This window comes from Typopeltis vanoorti, chromosome 22, assembly GCF_054136105.1.
Source record: "Typopeltis vanoorti isolate ZY-2024b chromosome 22, IOZ_Tvanoo_1.0, whole genome shotgun sequence".
NCBI classification, from domain to species: domain Eukaryota; kingdom Metazoa; phylum Arthropoda; class Arachnida; order Uropygi; family Thelyphonidae; genus Typopeltis; species Typopeltis vanoorti.
This window is the reverse complement of record NC_143570.1, coordinates 87,402,506-87,418,364: the sequence shown is the minus strand read 5'-3', so window position 1 is coordinate 87,418,364 and position 15,859 is coordinate 87,402,506. Positions and strand designations below refer to the sequence as shown.

At 36.0% G+C, this 15,859-nt stretch overlaps 1 protein-coding gene across 1 annotated transcript in view; it reads left to right on the top strand.

Moving 5' to 3' along the window:
• Nucleotides 1-15,859, top strand: part of LOC150094544 (integrin alpha-PS1-like) — a 397,822-nt gene that overhangs the window by 137,551 nt on the left and 244,412 nt on the right. Inside the window, exons 3-4 of the mRNA XM_090412091.1 lie at nucleotides 4,249-4,328; nucleotides 13,049-13,231. Of these exons, the coding sequence (XP_090268217.1) occupies nucleotides 4,249-4,328; nucleotides 13,049-13,231 (263 nt within the window). The remainder of the gene's footprint in view (nucleotides 1-4,248; nucleotides 4,329-13,048; nucleotides 13,232-15,859) is intronic.

Sequence of the window (15,859 nt, the reverse complement as noted above, 5' to 3'; positions counted from 1 at the left end):
AAAGGATTAAACCAAGGATATAATTTCTTGGAATCGTTAATTCTAGAGAAGTTGGTAAGAACAAGGAACAGCATGCAATTACTAAAAGGAGGTCATGTCTGAGGAATTTACTCTTCTTTTAGAATAATGTTATGAATGAGTTGGATGAAGGGAATAGATACTGTTGGATTTTGCCTAGGCTTTTGATATTATATGGCATTGAATAGCTGTTGCATAAACTGGAGAATATAAGCTATTTTCTTGGATAAATGAGCAGTTGGAAAAGGTATGAGAAACATATTTGGGTGTGTGTCAATCAGCCAGGATTAAGATGACTAGTGGTGTGTCAGTTCCTTGGGCCATTATTTAATCTATATATTAGTGATGTTGGGAAGATTTTCAGGACATTTTCAGTTGTTTGCTGATGATGTAAAGATAGACAGGGCAATTAGAGGTGTTACTGATGTACGCCATTTACAGGGTGATTTTAAATAGGTTGGAAGCGTAGGCAAACAATAATGGCTGTCAGTTAATGTTACTAAGTGTCAAATTATGTACTTTGGCATGATGAGACATCCATTGACATATTATAGTGGAACTATGCTTGAAGTAATGGACATCTTATGGTCGGAGATCTTATGGTATAGTTCACCCACCGTTCGTAGGTCTTTCTTTGGCATTTTGCCAAGAATAGTCGATTCATGCTGAAGGGAAGAAAGAAATGAAGGATGTACGAATTGGTTGCCAACATGCGAAATCACGTGCTTTCTTGTTTGTCGCTGTACTAGTACTAGCTTGATTTTTGTTGTCGATTTTTTGCATTATTTTTTTATTATTAATTTGTATGATGGATCCAGTACAGTCAACAAGTTCTGTTGTTAAACGTTTCATTTTGATGTAGACATTATAAGAACTATTCATGAATTTTACGTGGTCGAGAAAAGAGTGCCAACTGTTCCGAAATTGATTCCTGTGCTTAAAGAATATATTAATTTTCCTTGGAAAAGAGAAACTTTAAGGAAAATACTTCATGAAATCGGATTTTGTTTAAAAAGTCCCAGAATAAAAGGAAACTTATAATGGAGCGAAGTGACATTGTTTTATCTAGAACGCAGTATTTAATAGCAATAATAATAGCAATAAAAATAAACCAGGAAGGAGAAAAGACCGATTGTGTATCTAGATGAAACTTGGATTGATAGTAATTTAACTTATGGAAAATGTTGGCAGTCTAAAGAAGAATGTGGAGTGCTACAAACCGGAAATGCCTCGCGGTGCATAATAATTTTGTGTGCGGGTGGAGAAATGGGTTTTTTACCGAATTCAAACTATGCAAAGCCAATTCAACTACTGGAGATTACCATGGACAAATGAATTCTACAATCTTCGAAAAGTGGGCAGAAGAAAAACTGATTCCAAACCTTTCTAAAAATGCTGTTGTTATAATTGATAACACTTCATATCACTCTATTCGATTAAACAAAGTTCCAAATTGTTCTAATAATAAGCAAGTTCTTATGGATTGGCTCTCTGCAAATAATGTTTCTCATTCCTGAAATATGCAAAAAATTGAATTGCTTAATTTGGGCAAAAGAAACTCGCCCACAACTAAACTATTTAAATTCAACACAATGCTCAAAGAGCAGATTCCTAGCTTTGAGGCTAGGAATCTGCAACCCGCCATCGCAACGTAACTGGAGATATTGACATGTCGAAACTTTCTAAGCTTTCAGAACAGGCGACTGAAAGTAATACAGTTCAAAACTGGGAAAAATATTGTTCTCATGTCACCTCATTGGAAAATATGTATTGGGACAGAGACGAAATTATCGAAGAATTATGCGAACCTTTGGTGATCAGTTTAAGTGAAAGTGATGCCAATTCGAACACCGATTCAGATGACTCTGAAGATTAAAAGGATTCGATAATGGTGTTTTTTCCAACTTTTTTTGCATGGGTTTGTTAAAAGAGTCAAAACAAGTCATAAATAATTAATCGGTTTAGGACATTAAAGTGTCTCAGTTCTCTCAACTGTAAGTTTAGAATATCTAAGTTCATTTGAAAAAATTTCTGTTTTTCTGTATAATTATTTTTATTTTATAGAAAACTTTCTTAAAAATAAACTTAGTTAAATTTTTGTTTTATGCTGTACCTTTTTTAATTTTGTTAATACTCTATGTACATTTTTCCAACTGTTATACAAGCAAAATAGTTGCACTTTAAAAACAGCAATGTTCGTAAAAGAAAAGCTAAATTTTCCAACGTGTAATAGTAAACAACTCATCCCAGAAGACGGATTGATTACCCTATTATCGGAATGGATTCTCCTTTTTGGGACATGCGCAGAAGTGTTGAGGGATCTCTAATTGGTGGGCAAACTATAGTGTGGAGAGTTATGGTAGATAGGAAGTTGAAGTTCACATAGAAAAAATTGCAAATACTACTCAGAGGATAATTGCAACATTGAAATGAACAGTGACATGCACGTGTAAGCATATGGAAGTCATTTCATACCAGATTGATTACCCTATTATCGGAATGGATTCTCCTTTTTGGGACATGTGCAGAAGTGTTGAGGGATCTCTAATTGGTGGGCAAACTATAGTGTGGAGAGTTATGGTAGATAGGAAGTTGAAGTTCACATAGAAAAAATTGGAAATACTACTCAGAGGATAATTGCAACATTGAAATGAACAGTAACATGCACATGTAAGCATATGGAAGTCATTTCGCCTCTTTACAAGGCCATGATACAACCACATCTGGATTACTGTGCACAGCTTTGGTCACCTAGTTTCTGAGGGGAGAAAGAGGAAAAGTCTTCAAAGAAGAGTTACAAAGTTGATATTAGGATTATGGAATGTAGATTACAAGGATAGATTGAGAGTATATGGGCTGCTGACATTGACAGGAGAAAGAGGATGACATGATGGAAGTGTGTAATCTTCTGAGAAGGTGTAGGATATCCACTAACCACTTGGCAGTCTGGTTGGCCAAGTGGTTAGCGTATCCACTCTCTAGCCAAAAGGCTGCGGGTTCAAATCCCGCTGTGGGTATGGATGTTTGTGATTGTCTGTGGGAATATCAGTGGTGGTGGTGGTGGTAGGCAGTAGATGGCATTGGTGTAGTTGTGGCTGATGAAATTTTTCATTATATATAGGGAAGGCAGAGAGAGGACAAGGAGGCATCCATGGAAGTTTGTATGGTTAAGGAAGGTTCAAAGAGCAGGGAACTGTGAGTGAGTGAGTGGAACAGTTTGCCTGCTGAAGTAGTGAGTGCATCTAATGTGAATGAGTTTAAGAGAAGGTATGATAACCGGTGTGGGTAATGCATCGCCTCCCTTGGTGAGTCCTTTACTCCAAGGAGCTATATTAGTAATATCACCAGATGGAGATATTTATTACTGTATTACTGTAAAGGAAAGGGATGAGAGATGTTGGTTCTCAGGATTTGTGAGGAAGATATCTTAGAGTATTTTTTTGTTTGGAGGAAGAGGGTTTCTTGTAGAGCTATATTATCCTGGTTCTCTAGATAAAGGAATTTGATAATGCCATGTTTTTGTTCCTTGGTGGTGGTGACAGTAGCATCACCCTCTAGCTGCAGAAGCCAACTTCAGTTTTGGGAAAAGTGCTTCTAAAAGTCAGGTGTTTTGAAGCAGAATGTCTCAGATTTTGGTGCTAGGGCACTTTTGTTACAATTTTTAACATTGCATTCATGTTTTTTTTATAGTATTATTGATATAAATATGGTGCCTATGTGTCTTGTCATAAACTTTCAGAATACTAAATAAACAAAAGTAGGACCTTTATAAATTTGATTCTAGTTGTCAGCTAGAAAAACTTTTGCTAAGGATTTTCAGCTGATTCCCACATTTGGGAATTATTATTAATCATGCAACGCAGGATTAATAATAATTATTAAATTATTAATCCTGCAATGCAGCAGCATTGACTATAGAATCCTCACTATTTTAGATAATAAGACCAGTTATAGTTAGGAATACCAGATGGTGGCAGTTATCTATTATACTCTAGTTGCTAATAAGAAGTCTTCAGATCATTGGTAGAGACAAACTCAGTCCTGTTATGAATAAAGGTGAAGACTAATGGACTACCATTTTCCAAAAGTCAGGATCTAAAAAAAATTCTTCCTGCTCTCTTTGCAGAATTAAAAAGGTATTGGCAAATTTTATTTAATTTTTCTTATATAAAAATCTATTTTAGAAGAAATAAGAAAAATAAAGTAATTTGCATAATGTTTTTTTTGTAGAACCTGCAGAAGGTGGTTTAAGAGATGACCAGTGGCTGGGGGTTACTGTGAAAAGTCAGGGTCCAGGTGGCTTTGTTATGGTATGTTTTTTATTAATTAGTAGAATTAGGAAGATTGTTTATTATTATTATTATTATTGGAGTAGTAATAATGAATCTAAGTACTCCATGGAGTTCTTAGACTCATTGAGGGGAAACCCTAAATATCATGTCAAGAACTATGCAACATTTGTGCAGTATCTATCATATTTGCTTTGAAGTCCTTCGCAATCATGACACCCAAAACAGACTCTTGCAATCTGTTCCACTCATTCACTACTCTCCGAGCAAAAAATCTAGTTCTAACACTCTTGTTAACTACACTCTTAATCAGTTTCCATGGATGGCCTAGTTCTCCCACCACCAGACCTGTTCTGAAAAATTTCCTCTGAATTAATCTTGTAAAAATTCTTCAGTAATTTCTATGTCTCAATCATATCACTGCTTTTTCACCCATCAACCAGTTTCTGTAAACTAAAAAATCTTCAACCTGTTTTCATAAGGTTCATTCCACAGACCTGCTACCATCTTGGTCACTTGCCTCTGGATCCTCTCTACCTCCTCCTCATCACCAAGAAACCCTGACGCCCAGATCTGCATACAGTTATCAAGACTCGATAACTGTATGCAGATAACTACACTCTTAATCAGTTTCCATGGATGGCCTAGTTCTCCCACCACCAGACCTGTTCTGAAAAATTTCCTCTGAATTAATCTTGTAAAAATTCTTCAGTAATTTCTATGTCTCAATCATATCGCTGCTTTTTCACCCATCAACCAGTTTCTGTAAACTAAAAAATCTTCAACCTGTTTTCATAAGGTTCATTCCACAGACCTGCTACCATCTTGGTCACTTGCCTCTGGATCCTCTCTACCTCCTCCTCATCACCAAGAAACCCTGACGCCCAGATCTGCATACAGTTATCAAGACTCGATAACTGTATGCAGATAACTACACTCTTAATCAGTTTCCATGGATGGCCTAGTTCTCCCACCACCAGACCTGTTCTGAAAAATTTCCTCTGAATTAATCTTGTAAAAATTCTTCAGTAATTTCTATGTCTCAATCATATCACTGCTTTTTCACCCATCAACCAGTTTCTGTAAACTAAAAAATCTTCAACCTGTTTTCATAAGGTTCATTCCACAGACCTGCTACCATCTTGGTCACTTGCCTCTGGATCCTCTCTACCTCCTCCTCATCACCAAGAAACCCTGACGCCCAGATCTGCATACAGTTATCAAGACTCGATAACTGTATGCAGATAACTACACTCTTAATCAGTTTCCATGGATGGCCTAGTTCTCCCACCACCAGACCTGTTCTGAAAAATTTCCTCTGAATTAATCTTGTAAAAATTCTTCAGTAATTTCTATGTCTCAATCATATCACTGCTTTTTCACCCATCAACCAGTTTCTGTAAACTAAAAAATCTTCAACCTGTTTTCATAAGGTTCATTCCACAGACCTGCTACCATCTTGGTCACTTGCCTCTGGATCCTCTCTACCTCCTCCTCATCACCAAGAAACCCTGACGCCCAGATCTGCATACAGTTATCAAGACTCGATAAAGAGGAACATTAACTTGCTTGTCTCAGCTCGTCAAAGTATTCTTCAGTAACCAAGTTATCTGATGAGCTGCTTTAGACACTTTTGCTATGTGCCCTCTAAACTTTAACTTCCTATCCATCCACTAACACTCCCAATTTTCTGGCTTCATCAATTTCCTGAAGTACAGTTCCATCATTGTGGTATACAGCTGGTAATCTTTTCGCATCAAAATGCATAACCTTACACTTTGCCACACTAAACGGACATCCATTCTCCTTTGCCCAGTCTGCCATTCTATTCAAATCATCCTGTAAAATTTTTACATCATTTTTATTAACTATTGGTCTATCCAACTTTGCATCATTGGCATATAAGTGAATCAATGGCGTAGCTAAGGGGGAGGGGGGGGGGGCGGTCCACCCTGGATGACACTTTGCATTTAAGAAATCTTGCCATACCGTCTATAGAATAGCAACTGAGTGATGAAATAGACTTTGACAATATCATCAATTTTGCTAACAGAAAAGCAAGAAAAATACATTTTAGAATGTTGGAATTAAAGTTTTACTTCAAAAATAAACATACTCGTAGTGTTTTAATTTATTTCCCTATACGTTGTTTTGACTTTTTGTAGTAATTTTGGTGTGTATTGAAAGGGGCAGCAAACTCTGGGACTGCCCCGGGCAGCTGAAGCTCTAGCTACACCACTGAGCTGAACAGTTCCTTTCAGATCCTTTCCTATATCGTTAATGTACAAATTAAACAGTAGCAGTCCTAAAACAGAACACTGTGGCACACCAGTCACAGGCCTTCTTTTGGAATCTAATCCTGAATAAACTACTCTCTGATATTCCTCCATCAACCACCCTCCTATCCATCTCACCAACCCTATATCCATCCCCATGTACTGCAATTTACTGATTAGAATTCCATGTGATATTCTGCCGAAGGCCTTTTGCAAAAATCAACAGTGTCACTGTAAACCCATTACCTTTTATCCAACTTAGCTGTCATTGTGTTATAAAATGTGAGCAAGTTACTGAGGCATGACCTGCCCTTTACAAAACATGCTACCCCCACCTCTATACAGTATCCCATTTCCATCTATCCATTCCTGTATTTTCTGTTGGCCAACTTCTCCGATACTTTGACAACTCCTGATATGTTGATTGGTTTGTAATTTGCTCTTGGAGCCTCCTTTATGCAATGAACTATTTTCCTCTCTTTCCACCCTCTCAGGGCTAACCCAAAGCTGAGACTTAGTTTAAACAATATAGTCAAGGGCACTGACAATTCTCTGACTGCTTTAGGTAAAACTCGAGCTGGTATATCATCTAATCCCACAGCTGTATTTACATTAAGGGTCTGTAATATGCTATGCACATCCACTTCATTTATCTCAGTTCCTATATCTCTCATTCCTGCAATTTCACAACCTGAATAATATGCTTTTGTAAAGTGTTCACTTAGTAATTCTATTTCGATTGATTCAGTTACTTCTCTATCACTAGCATTCATTAAAATCATTCTGCCATAAACATTCTTTCTTTTACTTAAAGAATATCGAAATAACTGTTTGGGATTCTCTTTAGCATGCAGTTCTCTGCTTTTCTATTTCTTACCACACTAGTTACTCTTCTGGCCTGTGCCTTAGTGTTCATGTGCCTGCTGGTCACCTTTCTCCTTAAATTACCTCCACTATTGTTTCTTTTTTTGTTTTTTTTGCAGCTCCAACTTAATGATGATATTTATCCATTTAACTCCCACTTGATTTACTCTCCTGACTCTAGGCATGCAGTCTGCCATTACCTCCCTCAAACACTTTTTTACCACTTTCCATGCCGCTATCAACATTCATCCCTTGCAGTTTTATATGCCATGGCACCGATCCAAGCAATATGCTAAGCTTGTTATACTTACCAGCTCTGTAATTCCATATATACCCTGTCTTAATTGAAAATTCCGCACATTTAGCCATCTCTCAGATCAAGATCATATGATTACTCTCACCAGTTGGTGGCAACATGGTCATATTCGTTATAGACAAATATTCAGATGCAATTACTAAATCGAGCACTCTTGAACCCCTAGTATATTCTATCACATGCTGTCTCAGGTAATTATCCCTTAGTAACTGCATGAATTCCATTTCTTTCTTCCCATGTCTCATCTCGTCCTTTCAATCTATGTTCCCATAGTTGAAATCTCCCATAATAATTACTGTCCTCCATTTATTGAATATTTGCCGATGCATACTATATCCATTATCTTTCATTCCCTGATCTATAGCAGCATCCTATTGTATATTTTGTTCTGTTGGCCTGTATTTCACACTTGATAGCCTTAAATGTGCCATTTTCACTCTCCTGCAGTTGAACTTCTACTCTCTTTGGTTAGAGAAACTTATGTCGATCATCTCAATCCTGTATTTTATTTCTAATCAATTTTTCAAACACTTTGATCACAACTGCAGATATACAGACCAGTCTCTAATTTTAGAAACTTCTGTTCTCAAACCATGCTTGTGTAGAGGTATTATTTTGCCTTCTTTCCACTCCTTAGGAACCTTTCCCACTTCAAGACTTACATTAAATAATCAGCTCTTTATTTGGTGATGTAAGGGCATGGCTAACTGTTTTGCACATTCTTTAAAAATACTTGGTGATGTGTCATCCATTCCCACAGCCTTATTAACATCTAACTCACTCTACGATGAGCTGTGGATAAAGGGACATAGACTATACAGGCCTTCAGGTGCTTGTGACAAATTGTGACAAGTAGCCTAGGCCTACTTGTCACAATTTGTCAAGATATCTGTGTACCTGTGCTTGAATGGGGCTGACCTGCTGTTGTGCATCGATTATGTTTTGCTGTTATAACCAAAAATCTGTTTTCGTGCTCTGTGCTAGAGAGAGCAAACATCTGGAATACATTCCATTGGTTTGGAACACTGTCCAGATCCTGGATACAATGCTATGTGAGATTCTGCATGACATATCAGGCAGCCTTCTTCAAGCTTTTCAATAATTTTTCCCCACGTGAAATCATCTAGATGTCTTTTAGACATTATAAGACATCCAAGTTTGCAACTTTATTCCTTCAAGAAAAGAGCTTCTTTCAAACACAATTCACACAATTGGAGAGTTCAAGTAAATAATAATAACAAGGATCTATATTTGAGTTTTGTATGTTTGGAAAATTCTTATGACACGGTACTGTTCAAAACATTACAATTATATGGTGTAAATGGCACATTATGTTGATCAATACATAGTCCATGTTTGAGTGGTAAGTCAGCAGTTAGAATTGAGAAATGAGAAGATAGTTGGATATTAAATTAAGTGTGAGACAAGGATGCACATTATCTCAATTATTACTCATCATGTATATGGATCACATTAAGAAGGAATGTGTTATTAGGCCTGATATCAAAATTGGTTCAACTCAACTCTTTATTTGGTGATGTATCCTGAAACAAATCTAATCAAAGTCTGCAGGATTCCATAACTAAATTGAATAATAAGCTATAATAAATTTGATATGAAAATCAACAATAAAAAGACAACGAATATGAATATAAGCATGAGAACTGAAAGCATTAAGTTCATTCTGAACAGAGAATCTATAGAACAAGCAAACATTTCAGCTATTTAGGCATAATTTTTAAAGCTAAAACTTGTGTACAAAATAAAGAAAAGTCAATTGTATAAGTTTTATATGGAATAAGAAATTAGTCAAAATACCAAACTAGTGGTACACAGTTTCAAACCACTTTTAACTTATGGATCAAAGAGCTGTGTTAGAAATGAAACAGTTCACCAAACTTGAAGGCCATAGATATAAAAATTGTGAGAAAAATTAGGGGAGTGAACGTATGACATTTGTGGCAGAACCATATTAAAAATTAGAATATTAAGGAAGGAACTTGATATTGTTACCTTTCAGGAATGTGTAAGCAGAGATAATCTGTGGTAGTATGGTTGCTTAAACAGAATAGGAGAAGAAAGGTTAGCAAAACAAGTTTTTATTGCCAGGATGGCAATAAAAAGACCCAGAGAAAGACTAAGATCTAGTTGGTGTGATATAGCAAGAAGTGTGTTAGCAGACTGAAATATGAGATCTGACAACATTGGAGTCCTGACAGATAGCAGATTAATTTTGGAGATAAATTGCTGATAGGAAATTGGCAGTGATGTGAACTTTTATGTATTTGCTATAATAATATCCTCTATTATCCCTCCCCCTAACTCTTGAGGGTACATATCAAGAATTTGATGATGATTAATATTATTATAAATGCACCTCAAGAGTTCAAGGACTTACCAAAGAAGGGTCCATTTAGAAACTCGCATTTTAAATACCTGTCATATCTTTCCTTGAACACATTTACTGAAGATGCACTCACAGCATCTAATAGGCCATTCCACACAATTATCACATGCAAAAAAAAACTGGACCTCACATGCTTCCTAACATCTTTACCCAATTTCTACCTCCCATGACCCATAGTTCTACCTCCATCCATAAATGGCAAAATCTCACTTGGCCTATTCTGTTAGATTCACTTACTAACTTGTATGTTGCTATCACATTGCTTATCTTCCATCTGTTCCTCAAACTTTGAAGATCACATTCTCCTACACTCTCCTCATATACAGTTCTATAGGTTATCATCTTAGTTAAGCACTGCTTAATTTCAGTTTTTTTTAATCTGTTTCCCTGTGTTCCAGGGCCATAGACTTGGAAACCAGGTGACCATATCTGCCCACAGTAATCTAGATGTGGTCTTATCAAAGCCTTTAAAGTAATATAATAACTTCATTATTACTTCGAGTAATAATGAAGTTATATTACTATAAGGACTTGAGGATGAAGAACTTGGATGTGGTGACAGCCCAAGACAGGAGGATGTGAAGGAGATTCATCATTAACAGCGACCCCACTTAAGTGGGACAAGCTGCAGAAGAAGATTACTTCAAGTGGTTTTTCTTAGTGGTTGTTACCGATGCAATTACTTGACCAACTTAGCAATGTGTCTTCTAAACTTCAATTCACTGTACAAATAACCCCCATGTCTCTAACTTCATTGACTGTTGACCATTTCCTTTTAATAAAATACTTTTGCCTGTGATATCATTCATCCAAAATGCCTAATGTTATATTTGGTGACATTCAACATTGCCATTTGTCAATTTTTATTCATTTATATTTTAAGACAGACCTTAAAAACTCGCCATACAAACTTGTCCAGAGTAGACTTTTGCAAATATTCATGCCCACAGTGGGATTTGAATCCATAGCCTGTTGGTCAAAGAGTGAGTATGCTATCCACTGAGCCAACCAAGCTGGCTGTTCAGCCTATAGAGATGCTGTTTCCGTTTCAGCTACATTCCTTATTTCTCTATTCCTAACTTAGCATCATCAGAAAATAACTGAATATCACACTTAAAATGCTCCCCAGTGTCATTAATACATTTGTTAAACAATAGTGGCCAGTAAAGAACACTATGGTGCACCTCTAAGTCTGTGCTTACTTTTATACCATACATCACTTCCTGATAGCTGTCAGTCAGCCACTCTCCAAACTATGTTAAAAGTTTATTTTGCTAACCCATTTTTTGAGTTTGTGTAATAAATTCCTATGTGGAATCCTGTCAAATGCCTTACTAAATTCCCGAAGTGTTGTGTTATATACAGCCTCCCCCCCCTTGTTCAACTCTGCTATCACTGTTATAGAACATGACCAGATTCCTAAAGCAAGACCCATCTTTAATAAAACCATGCTGTCTTCTATAGAGGATCCTTTCTAATATTGTCTGTTCACTTTTAGATAGATTCCTAACCAGCCTTTCCAGTACCTTGATTGAATACACTATAGATACTAATTGAGACCTTATGCTCCCAATGAAGTGAAGAGGAAACATAGATATAACTGTCTTATGTTATAGATATAAGACATAACTGTCCTAAGACAGTCTGTTAGAAATGAGATCACTGTCATCTGAGAAGACTTATATAGACAAACAGAACTTCCTATGTGTGTGTAGCAATTGACCGAAGCATTTAATGAAGGCTGTTCCTGACCCATATCTCACCGAAATATGCACAGGGAATTGAAGAAGATTGGTATTCACAGTTGTATGTCTATACAGAAACCAGTGATTTCTGTCAAGTTTCTAATTCAGTGTCCAGAGAAAATTAAAAACGTTGCTGTTTGGAATGATTGAAGGAAAGAACAAAAGAGGAAGACCAAACAGAGAATGGGGCGATGACATCGTCAAATAGTGCGGAAACTCTATATACAAACTGAGTCATCTTGCACAAAATAGAATGCAATGGAAGAATCATATCAAGATGGCAGCAGACACCTACGGGCATTGGACCCATGGTTGTTGATGATGATGTGTGGTTTCATATACCCTTCTTATTCAAAGCTCTTACATATACTGAAAATTAAATTAAAATTAATTAACAAAAAAATTGGCAACACTAATACATCAAAACTATGAGAATTACACTTTATGTACATATAATACAGTGTACTTCTATTATATGTACATCCAAACTTATTTGAGTTGCACAAGGACTTTATAATCACTCTGTACATAACCTTCCCCTTTCTCTCTCTCTGTTCTCATTGTAAACTCTTCTGACACTTGTTTATGTTAATATATAAACATGAAAAATCTCCTCAGTGTTAATACATTAACAACCATTAAATAGCTTAACTGTTTGTCATAACCCCCCCCCCCCCAGTCTTTTATCCACCAGACTCTGCATTCTGCATGTCTTCAGTCTATCCTCATCAACTCCTGGTGACCAGATCTGAGCACAGCAATCTAGATGTGGTCTGATCAAAACTTATTACAATGGGATCACCACACTTTTTTCTCTCATGGTCAATGTTTTGTTCTTCATGATGAATTCATCATTCAACACATGCTGCTTTTGATCTTGAGATATGATATTTATTTGTGTGATCTTATATTTTACTTGGCATTATGGTGTGGTCGAATTACTAGGTGTTGGAAAGAAATAATTTGTTGCCAGTATTTATTTATATCTTATTTATATTTATTTATATCTCAGATAGGGAAAATTTTATAAGGGAGTTTTGTTTTATATATGTCATTTATTTATTCTTATTATTTTCTTGCAATGAGTTTTGGAAAGAAAATGAAAGAAAAGTTAATTAATTATATTTACTTAGGCCTGTGCTCACCGTTATATTCTTCAAGGCCCAGATTTTCAGTGGGGTCAGGGTCTTTGCTACTCCATGAAGCAAAATTTACAGTACCATCGTCCTTGGGAGCCATGCTTCAACCGTCCTGTAAACAAAGCCCATGAACAGTTTGGTTACTGCCAAGCTGGTACTAGTGGTGACATAGCTGAGGTATGTATTGCTTTGTTTTAATAGAATTTAATAAAATTAATTTCATATATCACATAATTTCAAGTTATCAAATTTTCCCCCATCAGTTGCACACTGAAAGGTACTTCCATGTAATTTTCAGTTTCCTGATCTCATAAGTAAATATATATTTTATCTATTAGCCAGTTAGTTGACCACTTAACCTTCATATATATGAACTACATAAAAAATGTGTATAAAAATTAATTTATCTCAACATGTGAATACATGTAAGTACAGTAGTAACAGCAGGTTGGCCTGATTGGCTGAGTGGTTAGTGTATCTGCTCTCCAGCCAAAAGACTGTGGGTTCGAATCCTGCCATAGGCATGGATGTTTGTGATTGTCTGTGAAAGCACTAGTGGGGGTAATGGGCAGTAGATGGCATTGGTGTACATGATGCGGTTCACTGTAGTTGATGGATTGAGTCATGGATATGGAGAGTTATAGAGTAGGTGCCCTCCCTTGATGAGTCTTTGGACTCCTTGGAAGTGTCGCATAATAATCAGAAATAAGTGAAAATCGGGTTTATTTCTGATATGGAACCTAGAAAATTGTAATGGTATGATGTTTCTTTCCATAGTTACTTAGATGATATAATTTTTTTATTCCTCTTGTTTAGTAAGTAATGTGGACTCTACAAATGTAATTTTTATGAGGATGTCCTTATAATAGACTGCTTTTAGGATCCCTGCAGAATTTTTTGGAAAACAAAATATCAATTTCTCTTTTCATTTTTAATTAAATTTTCTTAAACTGCAGAAATATAGAAAGGTAGTGAAAGTGGGGCTTCTGTTTATTATTTTTTTTTTTAAGCCCTGCCAAGTGGAAGAAGTTTTGACTCCAATGGGTCTTAGGATGATAATAATAATAATTCGGACATATCTTGTGCAGTTTTAAAGGATAAAGTTTTTTCAAAGAAAAAAAAAACTTTTTCAGAAACTTTCTTGGGCTGAAACTCAAATTTCAAGTTATCAAATTTTCACCCATTGGTTGCACACTGAAATGTACTTCCATGTAATTTTCAGTTTCCTAATCTCATAGATAAATAGATGCTATATCTATCAGCCAGTTAGTTGATCACTTAGCATCCATATATATGAACAACATAAAAATGTGTATAAAAATTAATTTATCTCGACATGTGAATACATGTAAGTAAAGTAGTAACAGCAGATTATGTAATGTTTGTAAAAGAAAACATAAATATTTCATCATCATCAAATTCCTGATATGTACCCTCAAGGGGTGCAGGATATGATAATACTACATGAAAAATTTACATCATTACTAACTTCCTATCTACAATTTTCCTCCAAATCATTCTGTTACTTGTCAAGACTCCAATATTATCATTATCAGATCTTATATTTCTATCGTCTAAGGCACTTTGTACCGTATCAATCCACCTATATCTTGGTCTTCCTCTGGGTCGTTTTCCTGCCAACCTGGCAGAGAACACTGTCTTGTATACAGCTAATTTAGTGTTCCGACTAATTTCTCTCTTATTCCATATGAATTTATTCATTTGACTTCCTACTATACCAGCTTTGTTGATTCTGTTGTCTATTTCCATATTTAATTTACCATCTTCAGTAAAAATCGTGCCTAAGTAGCTGAAATGTTTTGTTCCATAGGTTCCCCATTCACAATACAGTTGACATTTTCAACAATTCTACCCATTTTCATTGTCTTTCTCTTTTTAATGCTGACCTTCATACCATATCTATTACAACAGTTATTCAATTTAGTCAGGGAATCTTGCAAACTTGTAGCGGATTTATTTAGAAGTATAACATCGTCCGCATAAAGCAAAGAGCTGACATTAACATCTCCAATTTTGATATCATGTTTAATACCACTTTCCTTCATAATGTGATTCATATAGATAATGAATAACAGAGGGGATAATGTACATCCTTGTCTCACACCAGATTTAACATTAAACCATCTTCCTGTACTTCATTCAATTCTAACTGCTGACTTGCAACTCAAATACAGACTAAGTATTGCTTGATATAATGCCCCATTGACACCATATAACTAGTGTATTAAATAGCTTCTCTCTTGGCACCTTTTCATATGCCTTTTCCAGATTGACAAAACTTAAATACAGATCCTTGTTATATTCCCATGCTTTCTCAACTATTTGTCGTAGAGTGAAGATCTGATCCTGACAGCCTCTATTTGGCCTGAATCCAGCTTGTTCTTCCACAATTCTTCTCAACTGTTTCTCAAGTATACTTGCATAGATCTTGCCAGGAACACTCAGTAGGGAAATACCTCTGTAATCCTCACATTCAGTTTTATTTCCCTTTTTATATATGGGTACTATTAGAGCTCTACTCCAATCATCAGGAATTTGTCCCTCTGTCCAGGCTTTCTGAACTATGCAGTGCAGCCACTGTAAGACTTTTATACCACCATACTTCAGCATTTCTGGTTGAATATCATCTACTCCTGCTGCCTTTCCACATTTCAAGCCTTTGATGACTTTTTCTACTTCAAGTATGGATATGTATTCCTGACTGTATGCCTGTTGAGTGTTTTTTAACACTGTGCTATCACTGCTTGTTTCATTACATAAATATTTTGGGTCAGTTATTACAGC